The sequence below is a fragment of the Aquarana catesbeiana genome, linkage group LG01 (assembly GCF_042186555.1).
Source record: "Aquarana catesbeiana isolate 2022-GZ linkage group LG01, ASM4218655v1, whole genome shotgun sequence".
Classification (NCBI taxonomy): domain Eukaryota; kingdom Metazoa; phylum Chordata; class Amphibia; order Anura; family Ranidae; genus Aquarana; species Aquarana catesbeiana.
In genome coordinates, this window is record NC_133324.1 from 386,019,421 (window position 1) to 386,044,478 (window position 25,058).

Here is a 25,058-nt window from a genome sequence, read left to right on the forward strand (position 1 = left end):
TTTGCTTGTACATGATTGGATGATAAAATCAGCAGAGCTTCCTCTGAGATCTACAGCGACTGCATTTCCAAGTGCACTGGTAGTGCAGAGTGGATTTGCCTTTAGTAAATCAACCTTATAGGCTAACATAGAGGGGTGTTTAGAGGCTGACAAAAAAAGTCAAACACCCTTAAAAGTGGTGTTTTTGCCACCCAGTGTGCATGCGGCCTTATTGTGTTCTTATCCGAGTATGTCACATTTATCTGTAGGCTTTGTTTGAATAAAGGTCTGTTTGCCTATTAAAAAAAAAAAAACAAAAGTCAACAATTTTCATATGGTATACTTATTTTTTTAACATGACTGTACATCTGTTTACATGTAATAGCATAGTGCTTTAGTTAACAGACAAATAAAGCTTGTATTCAGGATGATGATCTGCTTCTTTTTTCAATTAATTCATTTATTTTAAATAATAATTGTATACTCTGCTGAAAGCAGCATTTTTAGTAATATTTCACACATAATCAGTTTGGGAGTACTAAGCAGATCACATAAAAACAAGTCTCCTTACACAGAGTAAGGACAAACGGCACCATCTGAAGCTGCATTGATATCATTTATTGAAAATGTGAAATGAGATTGTGTCACAGACTTGTTTATGAAAGTCAAGGTGTTACCCATAGCAACCAGGTTCCATTAATCTGGCTGTAAAATGTAAGCAAGTGTTTGGTGCTTGGGGTACCAACCCTATTTTTCATCTGCTTACAGTCTACACCAGGTTTCTCAAACTGGTGGCCCTCCAGTTGTTGCAAAACTACAAGTCCCATGAGGCATTGCAAGGCTGGCAGTTACAAGCATGACTCCCACAGGCAGAGGCATGATGGGACTTTTAGTTTCGCAACAGCTGGAGGGCCGCCAGTTTGAGACCCCTGAGACTCTACACGCATCCAGTGCTACAATTTTTATTTTTAACCATAGCAAAAAAAGGAGTGTTTTAAATAATTATCTAAAGGAATAGCTTTCATCATCGTATTCTAAATCCTCATCGTCATCATCTTCTAATAGTCCATATTTAAACTTTCGATACACTGTCCCATCTTGACCCATGTAAACAATATCTTCATCATCATCATCCTCTTCTTCCTCCTCGCGATCATGATACTCAATCACGTGATCCCGCTGAAAACTGGAGGTACTTTCTCTGTTGTTCTTGAAAGATTGGAAGGATTTTGTTTGATCTGGCAGCTTTTCATATCCACTTTTGTTAACAGATGAAGCCTTTCTCCGGGCTCTTCGCCAAAAGAATATGATTGCTCCAGTGCTAAGCACCAGCAGAATAGATGTGGCTAGAAACAAAGCAGTCTTCTTGTGCCCGTTGTTCTCTGTCAGGACTCCAGGAATTAACTTGCATTCCTCTAGAAGAACACAGAAAAGATAACTTGGTTTATTACAAATAGATAACTGACAGCGCTTCATTCCACTGCAATGTGTATTATCCATCTGTACTGCTACAGCTTCTTGCATAAAGTAAATACATTTGCTTTTAAATGATCTTAGAAACCCAAAATCAAAAATGTCATATATTGCAGCTTGCAATCCTTAACCACCTGCTGACTCACGACATATACTGCGACGGGGCAGTGCTTGCAGGCACAATCGAAAATAATAAGTAGAATATATATTTTTTTCTTCAAAATTTTCTTTTTTCTTTTATGTCACAAAACATAAAAAACCCAGTAATGATCAAATACCACCAAAAGAAAGCTCTATTTGTGTGAAAAAAAGGATGACAATTTCATTTGCATACAGTATTGCATGACCGTGCAATTGCCAGTTAACCACTTGACATTCGGAAGATTTTATTCCCCTTCATGACCAGGCCATTTTTGCGTGGTTATGCAACGTTGTACCCAAATAAAATTCATGTCATGTCATTTTTTTCCCCACAAACAGAGCTTTCTTTTTGATCACCACAGCATTTTTTGAGCTATATACAAAAAAAGACAGACAATTTTCAAAAATAAAACAATATTTTTTACTTTCTGCTATAAAACATATAGGCTCCATGCACACTGGAGCTCATAAACGAACGTTCTGAACGTTGGATTACTGGCAAGAAAACGCTGCTTTAAAAACGGGATCTTATCAGCGTTTTGCATTGCCGTCAATGCACGTTTAGCGGCGCTAGCTTTTAACCGCGTTTCTCCGCCTCTGTTCAAAATCAGTGGTTCCCTATGGGAGCCCATTTATTTGAATAGAAGTTGCACCAGAAGTCAGATCATTATGATCCAACTTGCGGAACCCCACCACAATGAAAAAGAAATTGACGTGGGGTTCCCCCCTCAGACAATACCAAGCCCTTCGGTCTGGTATGGATTTTAAGGGGAACCCCCTTCGCTGAAAAAACAGCGTGGGGGTCCCCCCCAAGATCCATACCAAACCCTTATCAGAGCATGCAGCCTGGCCGGTCAGGAAAGGGGGTGGGGACGAGCGAGCACTACCCATTCACCTGGGAAAAGTGTCAAAAATAAAACACACTACACAGGTTTTTAAAGTAGTTTATTAGTCAGCCTCGGGGGTCTTCTTCCAACTTTGGGGGTTTCTTCCTTCTTCTCCGCGCTCTCCGGCCTCTTCTCCCATTCTCCGGCATCTTCTCCCACTCTCTGATTCTTCTGCCGGGCTCCTCCGCCCCCTTATGGCATCACCACCCGGGGCATGATGGGAGGGTGATGTCATAAGGGGGCGGGGTCACGGGATGACATCACCCGGTGACCACGCCCCATGCCTATATAAGTCGTTGCGCAACGCGCACCTGGCATTATATCGAGAGAGCGCGTCGTGTCAACATTGGAAGAAGAGCAGAGGGGAGAAGACGACGGAGAAGACCAGGCCACCGCTAGCAAAAGAGCGGCAAAAGAGCAGAAGATAGCGGAAGAGCCCGGTAGAAGAACTAGAGAGTGGGAGAAGACACCGGAGACCGGGAGAAGAGGCCGGAGAGTGCGGAGAAGAAGGAAGAGACCCCCGAAGTCGGAAGAAGACCCCTGGAGATGACTAATAAACTACTTTAAAATCCTGTGTAGTGTGTTTTATTTTTGACACTTTTCCCAGGTGAATGGGTAGGGGTACAATGTACCCCATACTCATTCACATAGGGTGGGGGGCCGGGATCTGGGGGCCCCCTTATTAAAGGGGGCTCCTGGATTCCGATAAGCCCCCCGCCCGCAGACATCGACAACCAACGGCCAGGGTTGATGGGAAGAGGCCCTTGTCCTCATGAACATGGGGACAAGGTACTTTGAGGTGGGGGGGCGCAGCGCCCCCCCCGCCCCGAAGCACCTACCCCCATGTTGAGGACATGCGGCCTGGTACGGTTAGGGGGGCGCTCGCTCGTCCCCACCCCCTTTCCTGCCCGGCTGGGCTGCGTGCTCGGATAAGGGTCTGGTATGGATTTTGGGGGACCCCCACGCCGTTTTTTTCAGCGAAGGGGGTTCCCCTTAAAATCCATACCAGACCGAAGGGCTTGGTATCGTCTGAGGGGGGAACCCCACGTCAATTTTTTTTCATTGTGGCGGGGTTCACCTTCATCCTCAGTACACAAGTCGCACCGCAAGTTAGATCATGATGATCCGACTTGCGGTGCGACTTCTATTCAAATCAATGGGCTCCCATAGGGAACCATTGATTTTGAATAGAGGAAGAGAAACGCTGAACGAGGCTTAACGATCTTTTTACAGCGTTAACCCTCGTTTAACACCTTTTACCGGTGTCTGGCGTTTCCAGTACTGCTCTTGAACGCAAATTTCTGGCGTTCAGAAAAAAGCCAATAAACTCCACTGCTCATTAAAGCAAAAAAACGTTCATGTGTGCATGACACATAGGCTAACACAGAGTGGAGTTTATGGGCTTTAAAAAAAAAACGCCCTAACTCTAATAAACTGCAAAAATCGAATTTCTTCATATAATTAGGCCAATATGTATTCTGCTATATATTTTTGGTAAAAAAATCCCAATAAGTGTATGTTGATTGGTTTGCACAAAAGTTATAGGTTCTACAAACTATGGAATATATACTGGAATTTTGTATTTATTTTTATACTAGTAATGACTTATAGCAGGACTGCAATATTGTGGCGAACAATCGCACACTAGCTGACATGTTTGACACTTAAAAATATGCACTGTCACTGTACTAATTGACACTGGCTGGGAAGGGGTTAAACATCTAGGGCGATCAAAGGGTTAACTGTGTGCCTAGCCAATGTTTTTGTGTAAACTGTATGTGCTACTTTTACTAAAGGAAGTGATGTATTTTATTCCCTGCTTTGCAGGGACACAAAATCCATCACTTTCCCCCTGTCAGAACTGAGCTCTGCCTTGTTGACATAGAGCTCCATTATGTGTCCCTGTCCGAAGCTTGGCGAGTGCTGGTGGACATCAATTCCCCGGAACCCGCAGATTGGCTTCTGCTGTGAGTAATCACAGCAGAAGCGGGCCGCCAGTGGCGCGCTCCCCCCAGGCAGAAGTGTAGAATTGCATATATATATATATACGTGATTGTGCACAGAACAGCCACCCTGTAGCAGTATACAGTGCATCCGGAAGGTATTCACAGTGCTTCACTTTGTCCACATTTTGTTATGTTACAGCCTTTTTCCAAAACGGATTCAATTCATTATTTTCCTCAGAATTCTACATACAATACCTCATAATGACAACATGTAAGATTTGTTTGAAATCTTTGCAAATTTATAAAAAAAAAAAAAAAATCACATGTACATAAGTATTTACAGCGTTCACTCAGTACTTTGTTGACGCACCTTTGGCACCAATTACAGCCTCAAGTCTTTTTCAGTATGATGCTACAAGCTTAGTGAACTTTTTTGGGGGCAGTTTCTCCCATTCTTCTTTGCAGGACCTCTCAAGCTCTATCAGGTTGGATGGAGAGGGTCGGTGCACAGCCATTGTCAGATCTCTCCAGAGATGTTCAGTTGGTTTCAAGTCTGGGCTCTGGTTGGGCCACTTAAGAATTCACAGAGTTGTCCCATAGCCACTCCTTTGTTATCTTAGCTGTGTGCTTAGGGTCATTGTCCAGTTGGAAGATGAACCTTCATCCCAGTCTGAGGTCCAGAGTCTCTGGAGCAGCTTTTCATCAAGGATGTCTCTGTACATTGCTGCATAAATCTTTCCCTCACCCCAGACTAGCCTCCCAGTTCCTGCTGCTGAAAAACATCCCCAGAGCATGATGCTGCCTCCACTATGCTTCACTGTAGGGATGGCATTGGCCAGGTGATGAGCGGTGCCTGGTTTCCCCTAGACATGACGCTTGCCATTCAGGCCAAAGAGTTCAATCTTTGTTTTATCAGACCAGAGAATTTTGTTTCTCATGGTCTGAGAGTCTTTCAGGTACCTTTTGGCAAACTCCAGGTAGGCTGTCATGTGCCTTTTACTGAGGAGTGGTCACTTCCGTCTGGTCACTCTACCATACAGGCCTGATTGGTGGAGTGCTGCAGAGATGGTTGTTCTTCTGTAAGGTTTTCCTTTCTCCACAAAGAAATGCTGGAGCTCTGTCAGAGTGACCATCGGGTTCTTGGTCACTTCCTTGACTAAGGCCCTTCACCCCCGATTGCTCAGTTTGGCAAGGCGGCCCGCTCTAGGAAGAGTCCTGGTGGTTCCAAACTTCTTCCATTTACGGCTTATGGAGACCACTACTCATTGGGACATTCAATGCTGCAGAAATTTTTCTGTACCATTCCCCAGATCTGTGCCTCGATACAATCCTGTCTTGGAGGTCTATAGACAATTCCTTGGACCTCATAACTTGGTTTGTGCCCTGAAATGCACTGATAACTGTTGGACCTTATATAGACAGGTGTGTGCCTTTCCAAATCATGTCCAATCAACTAAATTTACCACAGGTGGACTCCAATCAATTTGTAGAAACATCTCAAGGATGATCAGTGCAAACAGGATGCACCTGAGCTCAATTTTTGTGTCATGGCAAAGGCTGTGAATACTTATTTATGTACATGTGATTTTTTTTCATTTTTCATTTTTAATAAATTTGTAAAGCTTTCAAACAAACTTCTCTCACGTTGTCATTATGGGGTATTGTTTGTAGAATTTTGAGGAAAATAATGAATTTAATCAATTTTTGAATAAGGCTGTAACATAACAAATGTGGAAAAAGTGAAGCGTTGAATAGCAAAAATGCCCTGGTCATGAAGGGGTAAAACTTTCTGGAGGTCAAGTGCCTAAATATGATTGCTGCATTAGTTTTGTTTTTGTTTTAGGCTTTTTGCTCATTGGTTTCACCTGGCCACTCTGGTGGGAGGGGAGTGGGACTAGTAACTAGCAGCTATAGCTTTTTTTTTTAATGAGATAAAAGTTTTGCATGGGTAAATAAAAGCTGATCATTGTAAGCAACCCTGCAGCGGTACAGTAAATGTTTTGTCTTAACACTCTTAATTGATAGATTTGCAGGACAGCTTGTTCTGTTAAAAACAGAGTTTCTGGCTGGATCACCAAATGAAAAGAAAGCCTAAAGAAGAAAGCTAAAGCAGCCATCGTATCTGTGCTCCTTGCTGCACAGGCTAGTTATAGGTTAGGGTGGTTGCCATTTGTTTGTACAGTTGGGGAATTGGTGTGGGGGTGCACTGGATGCTTTCAGCTGCCATTGTGCCTTTGCTGAGTGTCCCCTGCATCCTTATAACTTTAAGGAGGGGTGGGCTTCCTCCAGGCAAACATGTCCTTAACCCATCCACTGCTATTTTTGCTCTAATTTGGGAGACTCTCAGAATTATAGAGTTAGGACCACAGTACAATGTACATATGTTTGCAATAGAGTGCGACTAAACCCCCTTAATGCGAACTGTTAGACAGAGTCAATTTGGTTTTGTTGCAGGTTAGCTGGTAAGTAAGCTAGGAATTTTTGTTTGTTTTTGATGTGTGTTGTTCTTCCATTTGCTCCTTGCTGCAAAGGCTAGTTATAGGTTGGGCTGGTTGCCATTTGTTTGTACAGTCAGTGAACTGGTGTGGGGACGCAATGGATATCTTCAGATGCTATTGTGCCCTTTGCTGGATGTCCTATGTATCCCTGTACTTATAAGGAGCTATGGGCTCCCTCCAGGCAAGCCTGCCCTTAATCTATCCTCTGCTATATGTGCTCCAATTTGGGAGACTCTCAAAATTATAAATCATCTCCAGTGTGACTAAACCCATTTTTTTTAATATGCAGTCAGACTAAGCCCCTTGTTTTTAATGTGAACTTTTTGGTTGTGTTGCAGTCTAGCTGGTAAGTGGGCTGGGAATTCTTGTTTGTTTTTTATGTGCATTGCCCTTCCATGTGCTCCTTGCTGCAAAGGCCAGTTATAGGTTAGGGTGGTTGCCATTTGTTTGTACAGTTGAGGAATTGGTGTGGGGATACATTGAATGCTTTCAGCTGCCATTGTACCCTTGCTGAGTGTTCCCTGCATCCTTATAAAGTTAAACAGGGGTGGGCTTCCTCCAGGCAAACATGCCCTTAATCTATCCACTGCTATGTGTGCTCTAATTTGGGAGACTCTCAGAATTATAGAATTAGGACCACAGTACAATGCGGTGCCTTAATGTGACCAATGCAGCTTACACATATGTTTGCAATTGTGTATGAATGAACTCCTTGTTTTTAACATGAACTGTTAGGCAGGGTCAAATTGTTTTTTTTTTCATTGCAGGATAGCTGGTAAGTGAACTGGGAATTTGTGTTTGTTTTTGACCTGGCAGCGAGTCAACTGATCCAGAAGCTGCAGTAGTAGCAACTGCCCCTAATGGTTCATCAGGAATCATGATATAAGCATCAGCTTGGTGGAATATCATCTTTCAGAGAGATAGATAAAGATCAACCACCACAGAAGGAAGGTAAACTTCTCTCAGTAAAGAAAAGAGGTCCATCAACTAAGGACACTAGCAAAAGCTAACTGTAGCTGAGAGTGGTAGGGTTACTATAGGAATATTTCCCTGTACCCTTCTTTTCTTCCAGTGTTCAATTAGGTAGCTGCATATAAGCCAGTTGATTCTAGATGCACCCTAGGAGTGGAAGTGGGAGCGGTACCTGCTCCACCCCCCCCTAAAATTACATGCCAAATTAGGTAGAGGAGGGGGAAGAGGACTTAAAGGCGAAGTTCCCCTTTTGGGTGAAGCTCCACTTTAAGGACAATACCCACCATCTAAGCGGCTTCCTATGAGTGAACACTACATATTACTAGGTACTGCCTACTACTATTTTAAAATATATTATATATATGTATCTATATGTATCTACGTTTCTGATATTATTCTTACCTGGTACTTCACTACAGTCACAGCATTCACCGAAGGCTTCAGGCTTAGAATGGCAGCAATGAACACACCTTCCTTCATTCACATATAGTGAAAAGCTTGCTGGGCACACAGTACAGTTCATTGGTCCAGGTCCCTTACACTCTACACAGCTTTCGTGGCATTGTTCACATGGTACATCTGGTCCCTTCAAAAAGCAGATTAAAATTCATTATTTTAATATATCATTTTGATGTTACATTGTGATGTGACGTTGTCAGACTGAACTTCTGTTGACATAGCATTCAGAGTAAGAAATGTGGAGACTACATACATGGTTGCATGCAACCTTGCAGAAATGTAGCTGTATATCTCTAAAATTTGCATACCTGTGAACTCTTGTATTCTCCAGCAAAACAGTCAGAGTGACAAATCCCCCCTTGCAGCTGGTAACTTGACACACATGATGTGCACAATAGGGCACCTGAACCTGGATCCAAAAAAAAAAAATGTTAATATTTAGTCTTATATACTGATAGAATAGGGTCTGCATGGAGGGTGGGTCTATACTGATAGAGGAGGGACTGGCCTGAGGGTAGGTCTATACTGATAGAGGGGGGTCTTCACTGAGGGGGGTCTATACTGATAGAGGAGGGTCTTCACTAAGGGTGGGTCTATACTGATAGAGGGGGGATTGCACTAAGGGGGGTCTATACTGATAGAGGGGGTCTTCACTAAGGGGGGTATATACTGATAGAGGAGGGTCTGTACTGAGGGTGGATCTATGCTGATGGAGGGGGTCTGCACTGAGGGTAGGTCTATACTGATAGAGGGGGGTCTGCACTGAGGGTAGGTCTATACTGATAGAGGACGGTCTACACTGAGGGTGGGTCTTTACTGATAGAGGGGGGATTGCACTGAGGGGGGTCTATACTGATAGAGGGGGTCTTCACTAAGGGGGTATATACTCATAGAGGGGTGTCTGTGCTGAGGGTAGGTCTATACTGATAGAGGGGGGTCTGCACTGAGGGTAGGTCTATATTGATAGAGGGGGGATTGCACTGAGGGGGGTCTATACTGATAGAGGAGGTCTTCACTAAGGGGGGTATATACTCATAGAAGGGGGTCTGTACTGAGGATAGGTCTATACTGATAGAGGGGGGTCTGCACTGAGGGTAGGTTTATACTGATAGAGGGGGGTCTGCACCGAGGGTGGTTCTATACTGATAGAGGGGAAGTCTCTAATGTGCCTTTTAGAATGTTTAAAGCTTTTTAGGATCCATTTAAGTAGCAATGGTGCTGGCTTACTGTAACTTCTAGGTCTAGGATAAGGGAGAAGTGAGGCTACAGTTCCGCCCTCTCCATTCCATAGTAATTGTAAAACAAAAGTGGGCTAGGGTAATGATAAAATGAGTAGCAGGAATGTTGTAAAGCTAATCGGCAATCAAATCTGACAGCTGAGTATGCCACAAAGAATGTAGCATAGGTCATTTTTAACCACTTCAGCCTTGGAAGGTTTTATCCCCTTCCTGACCAGGCCATTTTTTGCAGTATGGCACAGCATTACTTTAACTGACAATTGGGCAGTCGTGCGACGCTGTACCCAAATAACATTTATGTGCTTTTATTTTTCCACAAATAGAGCTTTCTTTTGGTGGTATTTGATTACTTCTGCAGTTTTTATTTTTTGTGCTATAAACAAAAAACAAAAATTTTGAAAAAACCCAATATTTTTTACTTTCTGCTATAAAACATATCGAATAAAAAATGTAAAAATTCAAATTTCTTGATCAGTTTAGGTCAATAAGTATTCTGCTACATATTTTTGGTAAAAAAAAATCTCAATAAGCGTATATTGATTGGTTTGCGGAAAAGTTATAGCGTCTACAACTATTGGATATATTTATGGAATTTTTGTTATTATTGTTTTTACTAGTAATGGCAGCGATCTGCAATTTTTAGCAGGGCTGCGACATTGTGGCAGACTCATCTGGCACTAAGTGACACTTTTTGGGGACCAGGGACACCAATACAGTGATCGGTGCTAAAAATAATGCACTGTCACTGCATAAATGACACTGGCAGGGAAGAGGTTAACATCGGGGCGATCAAAGGGTTAAGTGTGCTCCTAGGGAGTACGTTCGAACTGTGGGGGGAATGCTGACACACAAGATCTCCATTTTCCTTCCTCACAGAATGGCAGAGAACAATCATTGGTAGCCCGCGGCCATCGCAGCTGCCAGACCCACTGATAGGCTCCCGCTGTGTCCAATCACAGCGAGAACGGGTCGCCGGCAGCACGCCTCGGACCTCATGCACAAATCACATACAGGTACGTGATTTTGCGCAGCCGGGCTGCCCTGCCGCTGTATATATGTGGTAGGCGGTCCCGAAGCGGTTAAAATTGTACAAGAAGCGGAGAGTATTTTTTAAAAAACTTTCATGTGATTCTTCAGGTAGAAATTAATAAGTTTTAATCTTTGTCTATGATTTAACGTTTTGTATTTACATTGAATAATTATAGGTCTAATTAGTTCTTTAGGTGAATAAAATACGGGACCTTTGTCTCTAAATGATGGTCTCTTGCTTTTCCAGAAAAGACATCCTTTGATATAAGTCACTTTAAACACATTGCCTACCTAAACACCATTTTTATATATTCTTATATATTATTTTCTAGAAAGTCCAGGGTAAATGTGCTTTCTTGCACTGATCATTTCTGTATTTGAGCAGTTTAGCAAGCACCTCTTACCACTACAAGTCCTGCAGGTTGGGTGGCACCTTTCACAAACTTTTTGGGCGCGGTCTTCATAGTAGTATTCAGGACACGAGCTATAACATTGTTTGCTAGTTCTCATCAGGAAAAATTTATCAAAGCAGGCAATGCAGTCATTTGAATTTGGTCCCTGACATTCCTTGCAGACTCTGTGACATCTCTCACATGAGGCAGTGGTGTTATCAGCATAATATCTGAGGGCCAAAAGGTAAAGATAAATTCAACATTAGCCAAAAGAAACATTTAGGAATATACATGTATGAGTAATTTGCTGATTACCTGAAAAAAGCAGCTGGATACATTCATACATACATACATACTGTAATGTATACACTTGGTATGTCAAGTCAGCCTAAAATCTCAGAGGTCACACAGCGTTTGTACACCCTACCTGGTATGCTGAAATGATATGGTCACCTCTCTATATCTGTCAAAAACCCCAGCATGGCATCTGTGCCCTGCAGTGATTCTTTGCCTACCTGCTGCCTGTAGCAGCATAGGGACTTTTGAGCAGTAGAGGAACAAACGTTTAGCATCACTCAGATTATCAGTGTGGCTTGAAGTTAACTGAGCTTCCAACTGTAGCGCTTACACCTGGAGAAGCAGCTGGAAATACCCCAGGTCTCCCTTACCTCTTCAGAAGCTGCCAGACCACATACCAGTTCCAGAGCATATTGACAACACAGGCTCAGTCTAGGGGTGTCTTTTTGTAGTTTTAATGTAGTACTGTAGTACATTTACTGTAGTAATGTAGTAGAACAGGAGAGAGGGGTGAGGGTGCAGGATATTCAAAAACGCAAGCAAGTACAGAAGTACAGATTCTCAAGCAAAAATCCTTCATCAGCAGCCTTAAATATTGCTGGAGGTAAAGGGGACAGACAGTCATATCTACAGTCCTTGTAGCTACCCTTGGAGTCTAGTCCTCAAAGCACAGACACCCCAATTACCATGTCCAGAGACAGCTCTCAAATTCAGTAAAAGGGGGTCATCCTCAAGCCCAGATTCATAAGGTAGTCTATTTCAGCAGATGTCTTTTAGGCTGTCAGCCAAGCACACACAGAGGCCTAAAAGGAACAGATCGACAGTAGCACAGGCTGCCTCCCAGGGGCCCCAGAAGAAGAAGCTTTCCCAAACATTTAGCTTCTCCACAGCCACCTTCTGGGCGTCCCCTCCTAGGGATTGGCTGGGGTCAGATAATTATTCATTGCCAAGATTTATCCCATTCTATTTCTGGAATCTTTTTCCAGAGGCAGGCAGGAGCAGTTAACCACCAGGTTTACTGATCAAACCTGAAAAATACATTGCTGTTCCACTGAGTACAGCAGAGCTAAAAACTACATTTATTCAGCCTAGGGCAGGGCACTACACAACCAAAGAGGACTTAACTTACTGAGGTATAGATCTGACTGGTCATGGCAGTGTTGCTGAGAGGAAGGAACTATCATTTGTTTGTTCTTTACACGCTAAGTCCAATCGGGTCATTTGGGCTGCGTCACATTACCTACTTTGCAGCAGAAATTTGTATCAGCTACAGATGCCTGTAATTATTTTCTATGTCACATTATTTGATAGTTACAGTTTTGTTTCAGTAGCTGGCTACACTGCCTATTTACTTATCTACAAATAATTGTGTTTTGATCAGAAGTTGCACTGAATATCGAGAGTAGCTACTGAAGATGGTGATTATGCAGCTATTTTCCATCCTGCAAAAGGTCATACACTTAAGCAGCAATAGAAAATAACCAAAACACAACCAACAAGAAAACAAAGGTGAACAATTTTGTATCTGCTTAGGTCCATGTCTCATGGATATTTTCTGTCACTGATGACACCTTACCTAAAATTCAACTTACATGATACTTTCTACTTTTCGTTGCCCAAACCAGTAAGATGTCATCCATCACTGCACTTTGTTACAAATTTTCAGCAGCCTTTCAAGCAGAAATTGTGTGATTTCCAGTAGGGATAATGGAAGCTGAATTTCAGCAATTATTTTGTATTTTCTTTGTGACATGACCTTATTAATTAGGGAGCTTAGCTGTAGCTCAAAGGAGCTCACAGTCTTACAGTACTTGTACTGTTCTTCTGTATCTGTGAGACCTTGACAAGACACAGTCCAAAAATGCAGGACACATGCCCCAGATCCCAGGAGTTCTAGCTCCAAGGCTGAAGCTGCATTTAGCCGCTGGTTTCACGATCCAGTTTGTAGTCTGAGTGGTTGTTTTACAGACTTACTTTTTTGAGCATTCTTCTCTCAACTCAGAAATGTTTGTGGGTTTTTTTAGGACCGTGAAGCCGCATTCTCTCTGTGTTTGCAGATGGCTGGCAGAGAATTCTGTTTGGACAGCTTACAAGAAGGAGTTGTAGAATTTCTTCCTTGTCCTCCTACTCCATTTACTATTTTCACTATTTTTACATATTCTTTAAAGCCATGTTATGCTGGGGAAACCTTGTAGTTACCAAAAAAAGACAGGAAAAGCAGACTGGCTGAAAGTAATTGAAAACATGCAGTTTTCCTTTCCAGACTAATTTATTACATGTTTTCATAACCAAAAAATTGTCAACCTGACTCACCATGGGGATTTAAGGTATGAATCATGGGAATAATTAGAAAATGAAATGGCTCCTCCTGTATACCTCCTAATTTCTTATCAACCAGCTGCCATCAATTTTGATATAAATCCAAAAAAAATATGAGATTGGGTGTTGAGGTGCTAGCTATTAAAGTGTACACCATAAATCTGATACATAAATCCACATAAAAAAAATCAACAAAAAAACACAGGTGAATGAAAATAAAACAATTCCACGCTGTTGGTGGCAGTGAAAAAATGTCCTGTAATCAATTACATCAATAACAGTCCTTTATGCAATTTCTTTATGTCACCACGTGTTCATTTGTGATCCATACTCTTCACACTTGAAAGTGCTCCTTTTTACAAATGCGCACCACCACCTATAGTAAGGGGGGCTCTCACCAGATAGCTTTGGGCCACCAGGACCCTCTCAGCTTATATGGTATTTCTTTATATTGGTATGGACTCAGCATACATCCAGTTTCACCAGCGAGGACACCCAGATAACTTTGAGCCACCAGGACCCTCACAACTTTTATGAAATTCCTTTCTGTTGATATGGGCTCAGCAAACATCCAATGTCACAAGCAGGGATATCCCAAAATGAAAAAAACAATACCAAATAATCGTGCAGTATGTTTATTAAAATCTTTTCCCATAAAAACATAAGCCAGTAAACTCACATTTCCTTGTGCCATGCACCCACTATAAATCACCTGGTTTGTTTAAAATCCTCACCCCTCATATCATTGGGCCAGCGTGCGTTCCACCTGCGTCCCACCTAGATTGGATGTGACGCAAACCGGAAATACCACCGCTACAAGGACCTCAATGCATTGCACTGGAAGGCGTCATCGGGAAGTCATGTTTTTTTTTTTATTTTGTGGATTTTTTGTGGATTTGTGTATCATATTTATGGTGTACACTTTAATAGCTAGCACCTCAACACACAAAATCATATGTATCATGGGAATATTTAAAAATCTAAAACTCTGGTTTAGCAGCATAATACAATAATAATCTTGTAGGCCTAGGTGAAAATGCCATTACTTTGGACATCACAGCATATTATATACGAGGGCGTTCAAGTCAAACCGGGACTTTTGAGTTTATATAATAAAAGTACAAATTTCAATAAGTGGAAACTGCATTTATTTTTTTGACATACTCCTCTTCTACATCTATATATTTATTCCAGCATTTAACTACAGTAATATCTGGAAAGCTTGGGCATAGAAAGATTTGTCAGTAAGCCTGAACCATCCTAGGGCAAAATACTGCGAAATGTATGTAAGCTCTGGACTGGTTGCAATAGTTAACTGTTAATATTTGTATTTGGATGAAAACATCCTCTACTATCCTATGCGTAAAGGGGATCGTTGTATTTTTATCCTGGGTAAATCTAACTATCTCAAATATTCCTCAATTAAATAATTTGCACTGTTTCAAAATAATTGAACGCGCAGGAGAAATGACTCGTAGAGCTATATCAGACATCTCTGAGCCAATATGAACATATATTGTAATACTTCCAAGAATTCGTTTTTTTCATCACAGAGCACAGGGTCACCTTTTGCTGAAGCTGTGGAAATAATTTGAATTTTCAGGGTCTGTTTATCAAACTTCAGCTACAATGGAAAAGTTGTACTAAGTTCACTAAATGTAAATTCTGCATGGCCTTCAATGACATTTCCTTCTATAAATACAGCTGAGGTGGATTTCTAACTATTCATGTGCTTCTGGGAGACTTTTAAAGGTAAATGTAATAGGTATACAAGAAGATATAAGACATACAAGAAAGGAAAAAAGGTAAAAACAGTAGAGTTTTATTCTAGAAACAACAACAAGAGATAATGGCAATTTCCAGCACAAAGGATAGCATCAGCATAGTCTAGAGCAGCGATTTCCAAACTTTTCATTTCGAAGGTCACATCATAAATTTTACACATACTTACGGGCCAAAAAAATGATTTATAAATAAATCTGCAGCAGCGGAATACAATAAAATGTTCCCTGCCCATTTGTGTCCCCCTCAGACCATTACATATCCCTGTGTCCTCATCACAGCCACCAAACTTCCTCGCAAGTGTGTCCCCTTCAGTGCCATAAACCCCCCACACACACACACACAACTGTGTCCCCTTCAGTGCCCTAAACCCCCCACATGCACACAACTCTGTCCTCTTCAGTGCCATAAACCCCAGCCCCCCCCCACACATATGCATACAACTGTGTCCCCTTCAGTGCCATAAACCCCCCTCACACACACAACTGTGTCCCCTTCAGTGGCATAACCCCCCCCCCCCACAGCTTTGTCCCCTTCAGTGCAATCAAACCCCCCAAACTGTGTCCCCTTCAGTGCCATAACCCCTAACTGTGTCCCCTTCAGTGCCATAACGCCCCACAACTGTGTCCCCTTCAGTGCCATAACGCCCCACAACTGTGTCCCCTTCAGTGCCATAACCCCCCACAACTGTGTGCCCTTCAGTGCCATAACCCCCCACAACTGTGTCCCCTTCAGTGCCATAACCCCCCCACAACTGTGTACCCTTCAGTGCCAAAACCCCCCACAACTGTGTCCCCTTCAGTGCCATAACCTTCCACAACTGTGTCCCCTTCAGTGCCATAACCCCCACAGCTGTGTCCCCTTCAGAGCCATCAAACCCCCCCAAACTTTCTCCCCTTCAATGCCATAACCTTCCACAACTGTGTCCCCAACATAGCCAATCCATCCCCATGCCACACATTTGTTTCCTCCACATTAGTCTCTCCATACTTTACCGCTGTGCACTGTGCTTCAAGCGCAGACCTTCTGCACCTCCTCATCTTGGCTGCCACCCCGCTGTTACACAGTCATGCTGTATGCAGAATTACACTCATGTTAAAACAGTGGGTGGGAGCCGGGAGGTGCAGCCGGTCTGCACTGAAATACCTCATTGGTTGAGGCCGAGGACCGGGATTGGTTGAGGCCCAGCGTCGGGAGTTGTTGCGAGACCTGTGCTGCATACTGCCTGGGGTGAGTGTGCATCACAGGTTTTGCGAGCCGACAATGCTTTGGCAGAGAGACCGTCCCTGAGGCGAGTCTGATGACTCTAGCTGTGGGACCGTTAAAATGGCCTAGTGGGCTGGATATGGCTCGTGGCCCGTACTTTGGAGATCTCTGGTCTAGAGGGCACTGTCAAAGTCTGGGAGAAATAATGCCAACCTCCTTCTAAAGAATGTAGTTGCCTCTTTGGCTTTAATACTTTTTGATTCATCCACAACAAGCATGCAGTTTACAAAATCAAAGTGATATTAAAACTCCTGATCTGAATACTTTTTCCAGTTCTGTACCTCCGAGAGTATTAAATATATTGGAGCAGCCAGTGAACAAGCATTTTCGAAGGGGGAGCTCAGCATTGGCAGCCTCCGAAAAGCCTTGGAAGTGCTGATAGTTTACCGATGACCACATGGTACTCTGGCATAGTGGGCCTTTGCCTGGCAAAAAAATAGACGCCATGGGCCACTTCCAGGAAGAGAAGAGGGGATATGCCTGCGTCCAGTATGCTACACAGGTTTTGTATTTGTTAAACCAGCATGTTCATATCCTAGGCTTTGAGTCCTGTGTCTGTCAACAAGGACCATCTTCAAAAACACTGCATGATCTGTTTAAAACTAGAGGAAGAAAGGGACAAACGTGGAGTTATTGCCCTTTGTAGCCAATCAGAATTCTTTACTTTTTCGATAAAATTAAGTGTGAAACATTTTCCTTCTTATTTTTCCCCAGTTTTAATAAATATGTACCATTATGTCTGACAGAATTAGAGAATTTTACTGCATAAAAAGCACTTTTGTGAATCTAGTGTCTATATGATCTTTATCACCAAATATCTACAGATACCTTTGGAGCGCAATGCCAGCTATTCATAGGCAGATCTTTCTCTGTATTGGTCACACTGTGTCCATTTTAAACTGAATGCTTTGGTTTTGTAGAATGTTTTTTCAGGTGGATATGCTATTTTTTATCAAGCAGTTGCTGAGATTGGGTATTTTCTGTCACTTGACACATTGTTTCTCATGAAGCATTTGCCTTTTTTTTTTCTTTTTAAAAGCCTTGCAGCAAAAAAAAAAAAAAAAAAAAAAAAAGAAAAAAAATTTTATACTTACCCAAAATATTTTTCTTGCAGCTGCCTTTTCCCTTTGGGTTATACTACCGCCTAAGACAACGCCTCTCTACTACCAGCATGCCTCAGTTTTGTAGCAAATCCATTCAGAGAGCATGATCATGAACACAGAATGGTGGGGGGACATGTGTCCCATAATAGACTCCAAGAAAATGATTTTATAGTAAACACAAAAGTCTTTCTTTCTTTCTATCCATTTAGGAACACTGGAAGTCTTTCCCTTTCAAAATGTGGGCAGCACAAGAATCAAAAGCTAACAGGCCCAAGAAAACAGCAAAAAACTCCCTGCAGCTCAAAAAGCTGCTTGGAGGCCCTTATACCTGAACCTGGCATTAGATGAGACCACAACATCAATCTGAAAGAACTTAATAAATGTGTGAACAGAAGACCAGGTGGCAGCCCTGCAAACCTGCAAAACAGTACTTTGATGCTGAAAAGGCCAAGGCTCAAGCCCTAGTAGAGTGTGCATTGACACAAAAGGGTGGAACCCATTCTTTGAGACCACAAAACTTGGAAAATGGTCTGCCTGAAACACCTAAAGATGTTGGAACTAGACATTGGAGCACCCTTATGGGGTCCATCTGTGATTACAAAAGAGGAATCAGTCCTGGAAAGAAAGCAGTGGCTCAGAGACTCTCGCAGGCCGAAACACATCCAGGAAATGTAATGGAGGGGGAAAATGTGAAGGAAATTCAGTGAACTGGACAAAGGGACAGGAGAACAATATCCTCATTGAGACAAAAGGCAGAAACTACCCTAAGCAAGAAATAAGTCTTGGACCTCAATACCACCTTGTTACCTATGCAAAACCAGAAAGAATTCTTTGCAGAATAAGTCCACAAGTTAAGATACTCACCCTGCAGAGGGGATGGCTACAAGGAATACCATGGATTGTCTCTAATGTGTTAAAATGGCAGCTTTTGAAGCACAGAGAGAACCAGATTAAAATCCCACAGAGTCCTAGGGAAATAAACAGGGGGAGCTACATAGGAAACTCCCTGTACAAAGGTCTTAATGAGTAGGTGAGGATCCAACGGTCTCTGAAACACAATAGCAAGGGCAGAATCCTGGCCCGTGATAGTGATGAGACATAAATGCTGGTCCAGGCTCAGCTGTAGGAAGGGGAGGATTCATCTCACGGAGAAGCTCCAATACTAACACCAAGTGAAATATGCTTTCCACATCTGGTGATAGATTTTATGGGAAACAGCCTTCCTAACTTTTAGCAGTGTGGGAATCAGAGATTCAGAGATGCCTCTGTCTTGCAAAACTTGGGCTTCAACAGCCAGGCCAAATCTGGCGAACGCGAAGACAGGTGGTAAATCGACCCTTAAGACAAAAGAGCCCACAGAGCATCTGCCAGGAGTCTTATCTCATTGGCATACCACTTCCACCTAGGCCAGTTTTAAGCAATTATGATAAATTAAATCTTGAGCCTGTGAAGCAAACAAGGAAAAAGTTTTAAGGGAGGAAAGGCATAGATCAGGGTGTACAGATATCATGTAGATACTACAGCATCCACTGCTCAGGATGCCTGTGCCTGGAGGCAAACCTGTTGAGTTTGTTTGTTGAACGTAGAGGCTAGGAGGTCCACATCTTCCTCCCCCCACCTGTGACATAGGTTCTGGAACACCTCCGGGTGTGGGGACCACTCAGCCAGGTGCAGGTGCTTTCAGCTAAGGAAGTCTGCCTGCAAATTGTTTATACCCGAGATATACACAGCGAACAAGGTGGGAATTTGAAGTTCTGCCCTGGACAGGATCTGATCTACTTGCAGCAGCAAGATTTCTGGTTCCTCCCTGATGGTTGATATATGCCAAACTTCCAGCAAGATGGTCCAAATTGCTCCAACTTCCAGGATGTTGATTCACCTCTGAGGACCAAGTCCCCTGCACCGAAAAGTTGCCCAACAGGCTGGTATCTGTCATGAGAATCATCTAGAAGATAGGAAGGAAGGATCCTGTTTTCAGAGCTGGACTTTTAAGTCACCTGGCCAGGGACAACCTGGTCCTTGGTGCCAATCGAATTGGTCCTTGGAGGGACTCGATTGATTGATTGATCTTTGGGGGGGGGGGACATTATGACCTGAGCATGTTCAGGTCCATACCCAGATGCTCTAAACAATGAGTTGGTTCCAACAATGATTTCTGAAGACTGAGGCTGGGTTCACATGATGTAGAGCCGCAGGGCACAGCAGGGGGCCCAGTGCATCCCCATTTACTGTTTCAGGTCCAAATTAGGTCTGAATTTTCAGCTGAATTCGGACCTGAAATGGAGCCAAAAATGCACAGGACTCTTCTGCTATGTGCTCCGCAGCTGCCCTGGAGATGTGTGAACCGGCTCCATTGAGAGTCCTGTCATGCGAATTGGATGCAATTGTGTGAACCCAGCCTAAGGATCCATCTTGTTGTAAGGATCCAATTGTTGTAAGGTCTGTAAAAGCCAAGTTGTCTGACAGAGCCCACACCAGCTGTTACCTAAGTAGGATGTTGTCTAAGTATCTCACAATATGGATGCCACAAGAGTGCAATAGAGCAGTAGGGCTGCTTGTCCACACTGATATCCACACCAGTTCTGTGTCTTTGGATCGGGGGCCCCAAACACTTGTTCCTGCTCTATTGTGCATACAAACTCTTCCTTTAGGACCAGATTTCTGTGCTCTGAGTTTTCCGGTAAATCCTTTACCCCAAAAGAAAAAAAACAGCCAGCAAACCCTGCTGTTGTTGACAACAATGGCATATACGGCAAACTAGTAGTGATCGGGAGCTTTCCGCTAGCCGCTGGTGAATGTGAGAATTTGTTTACTAATGAGAATTTGTTTACTGATAGCATTACTTACCCCCAAATGCAGTGCTGTACACAGCTTTGACCTAGAGAGTACCATCCCTCTTTGCATGACAGGCATTGGCTGCTTCGTCTCCCACTGCAAGTCTTACAGGTGCTATGGCAAGGAACACAGCGCTTTACTTCATCTTCTGGGTAGTGACCAATAGGGCAGTTATTTACACAGGTGGAATCTGAAAATTTAACAGTGTCCAAAAATCAGAAACAATATGATTGTTTACACACACACACATATATATATATATATATATATATATATATATATATATATAAATATATATATATATATATATATATATATATATATATATATATATATTAGAACAGAGAAGTGGGTGACACCTGTTAGGGGTCTATTTGTAAAAAAAACCCAAAAAAACAAAAAAACACTGTTTAGATTTTAGATGTCTCACCATTCATACACAGGCATTGCATATAATCCCTGTCATGTGCCTAATATGTTTATTTTCTACGATTGTCCGTTCCTTCTAGTGCTCATAATGCAGTATTTTCCTGGTTGAGGTATATCAGGAAAATAGTGCATTATGGCCACTAGATGGAGTTGATGATCATAGAAAATAAACACATTTGACACATTACATGAATTATTCAGTAAAACAAAGATAGAAGCACCGCTGAAGTAAACTATATTACACTTAATTAAACAAAGCATAAAAGCACTTACATCTGGGTAAGTGAAGTGAAGCACATCGTGGAGTCCTGTGGGGTGAGTCTCTGCGCTGGCTGGGTTGCAGTGGTGGTTTGATAGCTTTATCTCCTGTGAGCGCCGATCGTCAGCTAGATGTATTAGGCTGGAACAGGAAGAGGGGCTGGAACGCACGTGGACCGTCAACGCATATGATGCAGCGCGTTTCCGAGCGTGCGCTCTGCCGATGGTGATGACAGGTGCGCTCCTTTTTCGAGCTTGAAAAAGGAGCACGCCTGTCATTACCATCGGCAGAGCGCGCACTTGGAAACGCATTGCATCATGTCCGGTGATGTCAGGCGCCGCTGCGGTCCACGTGCGTTCCAGCCCCTCTTCCTGTTCCAGCCTAATACATCTAGCTGACGACCGGCGCCCCCATGTTCCTGGAGTTTTTCTTCTGCTTCCCTCAAGAGGCTTGCCTAAGTACAGAACTGTCTTCCATTATCATCATTGGACCATCATCCGTTGCCTGTACATAAACTTATTTCCCCTATCTACATTGTCTACAGGCCCCACTCAGACTACTGACCCCTGATTGAGTGTTTTTACTCCCTCATCCCCTGTCAGATTAGGCATTATTGTTTAACAGTATCACCCTATTGTATGAATTATTCAGTGGCTTTGAAAATGTTTCTGTGAATAGAACCCTTGTTGTATAATGCCCCATACACACGGTCGGATTTTCCGACTGAAAATGTGTGATAGGACCTTGTTGTCAGAAATTCCGACCGTGTGTAGGCTCCATCACACATTTTCCATCGGATTTTACGACACACAAAGTTTGAGAGCAGGATATAAAATTTTCCGACAACAAAATCCGTTGTCGGAAATTCCGATCGTGTGTACACAAATCCGACGGACAAAGTGCCACGCATGCTCAGAATAAATAAAGAGATGAAAGCTATTGGCCACTGCCCCGTTTATAGTCCCGACGTACGTGTTTTACGTCACCGCATTTAGAACGATCGGATTTTCCGACAACTTTGTGTGACCGTGTGTATGCAAGACAAGTTTGAGCCAACATCCGTCGGAAAAAATCCTAGGATTTTGTTGTCGGAATGTCCGAACAAAGTCCGATCGTGTGTACGGGGCATAAGAAACACAGCATGCTGAGTGGAGGTGCTGCCTGTATCCCATCCATTGCAAATCTATATGGGAAAAGTAGAGGTCTGCAAAGGGTTACTTTTATGTCCCCTGCACATGGTGTCATTTGGTGTTACATAATCAAGTATTGGGGGGCACATAAGGAAATGTTCTGACACTAGTCCTTCCCTGTGCAGCATGTACTCTGTGCACTCTGAGTTGTCAGACTGCTGACTGTCCTTCCACCGAAGTAAAGACCACAGTCCCCATGAAGTACAGCTCTGAAGACTCCACACAAGGTCTGTGAGGCAGACACACAATGCAGACACACAATGAAGAGGAGCAGGGCTCTAAGTAGGTATAACCTACACTTAAGGTGCTGTGGGAGCATGGGTGGACGTTAAAAAAATAAGTGCGTTCATCTAATATGTTGCATTCACATTTTACACAGAACCAGGCACTGCCTTGTGCAGTGACCTTGAACAAGGACAAGCTCAGTGCACAATTTTACACTTCCCATTTTGAAGGCCTTAAAAGATAAGTTCACTTAAAAAAAATAAAAAAATAAATGCACTTTTTTTGCAGGTAAAAAATGTGCATTTATTTTTATTATTTTTTTGGAGCCTGTAAAGCATTGCACCAGCATTCAACAGACTGCTGGTGCCATGCAGGTCTCCTGCAGAGCTGTCAGTATATCTCTGTGCCCGTATATCCCTTACGGGCAAGCAGATACACTGACTGGAAGAATCAATGAATTACCACGGCGCTATGGAGTGCTATGGTAGTTCATAGAGAACTACAAGCCGACATCCGCAAAGGAGTTCATTAATTCACAGAAATCTGTGAATGAATAATGTGGCCGCGTGGCTGGAGCCCCGCACAACCACATTGAATTAAAAAACTGATAGTTAGTATGGGGAACTTGTCCACCTACTGCTGTCACAGGGAGGAGGGGGGGAATCGGGCAGTGGCTGAAGCATTGGGAACATGTTACATGTTCCAACGTAAAGACGGGTAGAACCAATAACATATTCCTGAAGGTGAACTTATCCTTTAAAGTGTAACTAAAGGCAAAGCATTTATTTTACTTCTGGACAGAGTGAAGAGGGATTATCCATTTTTTGTATTGCTGTCTGTGTCTCTGTTAGGGAGATTTATCCTCTCTATTTGTCCTGTTTACCATTATCCTCAAAAGTTAAATAAAAGAAAATCCCAAATTTTGGGTTGTCCCCAGAAAAGGAATTGAGGGGAAATCTTCCAATGGGGACACTAATTCCTGTGACCTGGGGGGCCCCTAAGGATTCCCTTAATTTGCAGGGATTTCTTCTAACTTCCTGTTTTTGCAATGGGACAGAAAGTGAAGGGAAATCTCCCCAATGGGATACAGATGGAAATAAACTGGCAGGGATTATAACCCTTTCTTACTCTATCCAAAATGTAAAAAAAAAAGTTTTGCCTAAAGTTCTACCTTAACAGGGCTTAGACAAATGTCAATTATATAGATACTGTATAGTTAGGCTATGAGATATAGTTAATTTATCTAACTGAATAGTTCCTCCAGTAATCTTCCTTCCTTCCTTGTTTTCTGTCTCTCTTTTTACCTTTCCCATTTTCTCTGTATAGTGTACTGATTTTTAATAATCACCCATTATTGAGGAGCACTTGTATTTTTTATCAACCATAATATTTCACCATATTTCACTTTTTTCATACTTCGTTGTCATTATATCGGCTGCTGCCATTGTTTTGCATACACACACTGCACAAATGTTCAATACAAATGCTAAAATTGTTTTGACCTCAAAACCCCTATATTCATATGGCTTCCCCCCAAACTTACTGAGAAGGTAGTAGTTGTCTTTGCAGCTTAAACACTGGTGTTCACTGGCTCCTGTACACCGTGAACACTTCCTATGACAAGGGAGGCAGCCTTTCTGATCATCCTTATATTCATGGATGTTGCACTCTTTATATGACACACAGTGACCTTGGCTGTTTTTAACTAAACCTTCTTTACATTCGTCACATGTCTTAAATGAATGGCAAGATTTACAAGTGCTGTCACAATCTGAAAAAAAAGAAATTTGCAGGGAATAAATCATGAAACACAAAACCTATACTATAAATTTCAGCATTATGCATACAAACAGACATACCCTGAAATACAAGCAAAATGACCACTTATCTTTTTTGTATTAGCCATTTTAGATCAGCTTAAAGCATTGGTTCTCAACTCCAGTCCTCAGGACCCACTAACAGGCCAGGTTTGCAAGACAGCTGAAATATATCACAGGTGATACTGTACTGCTCAGTGATTGCAGTATTCTAGTCTGCATCTCCCCAAGGTAATGTTAGTGGGTCCTGAGGGCAGGAGTAGAGAACCACTGGCTTAAAGGGTACCTCCACCTAAAACATTTTTTATGGGATGGGCATATTTATTGGCTGGAGTGTCAGAGTTGTATTTCAGCTTATGTTGCCAATGGGGAGATTTGCCCTCAATAAAATAATTGATTACGTCAATTGTGACGAAACGTGCAGGAAGCGGTATACGCGCTGACATCATTGCACACACTCGGATTGTGGTATGATTGGTTGTACATGTGGTTTTAATGCACACTTTTCTGAGTATGCTGGTT

The 25,058-nt window shown here is 42.6% G+C and overlaps 1 protein-coding gene across 1 annotated transcript in view; it reads right to left on the reverse strand.

Annotated features, from left to right (window-relative positions):
• Positions 1 to 313: 313 nt before the first annotated feature.
• The window catches only part of PCSK5 (proprotein convertase subtilisin/kexin type 5), a 635,867-nt gene continuing 611,122 nt past the window's right edge, over positions 314 to 25,058 (reverse strand). The window contains exons 32-37 of the mRNA XM_073634106.1: positions 24,263 to 24,490; positions 20,629 to 20,806; positions 11,027 to 11,244; positions 8,664 to 8,764; positions 8,299 to 8,482; positions 314 to 1,394 (exon numbers count right to left, since the gene is read on the reverse strand). Of these exons, the coding sequence (XP_073490207.1) occupies positions 982 to 1,394; positions 8,299 to 8,482; positions 8,664 to 8,764; positions 11,027 to 11,244; positions 20,629 to 20,806; positions 24,263 to 24,490 (1,322 nt within the window). The 3' untranslated portion in view covers positions 314 to 981. The remainder of the gene's footprint in view (positions 1,395 to 8,298; positions 8,483 to 8,663; positions 8,765 to 11,026; positions 11,245 to 20,628; positions 20,807 to 24,262; positions 24,491 to 25,058) is intronic.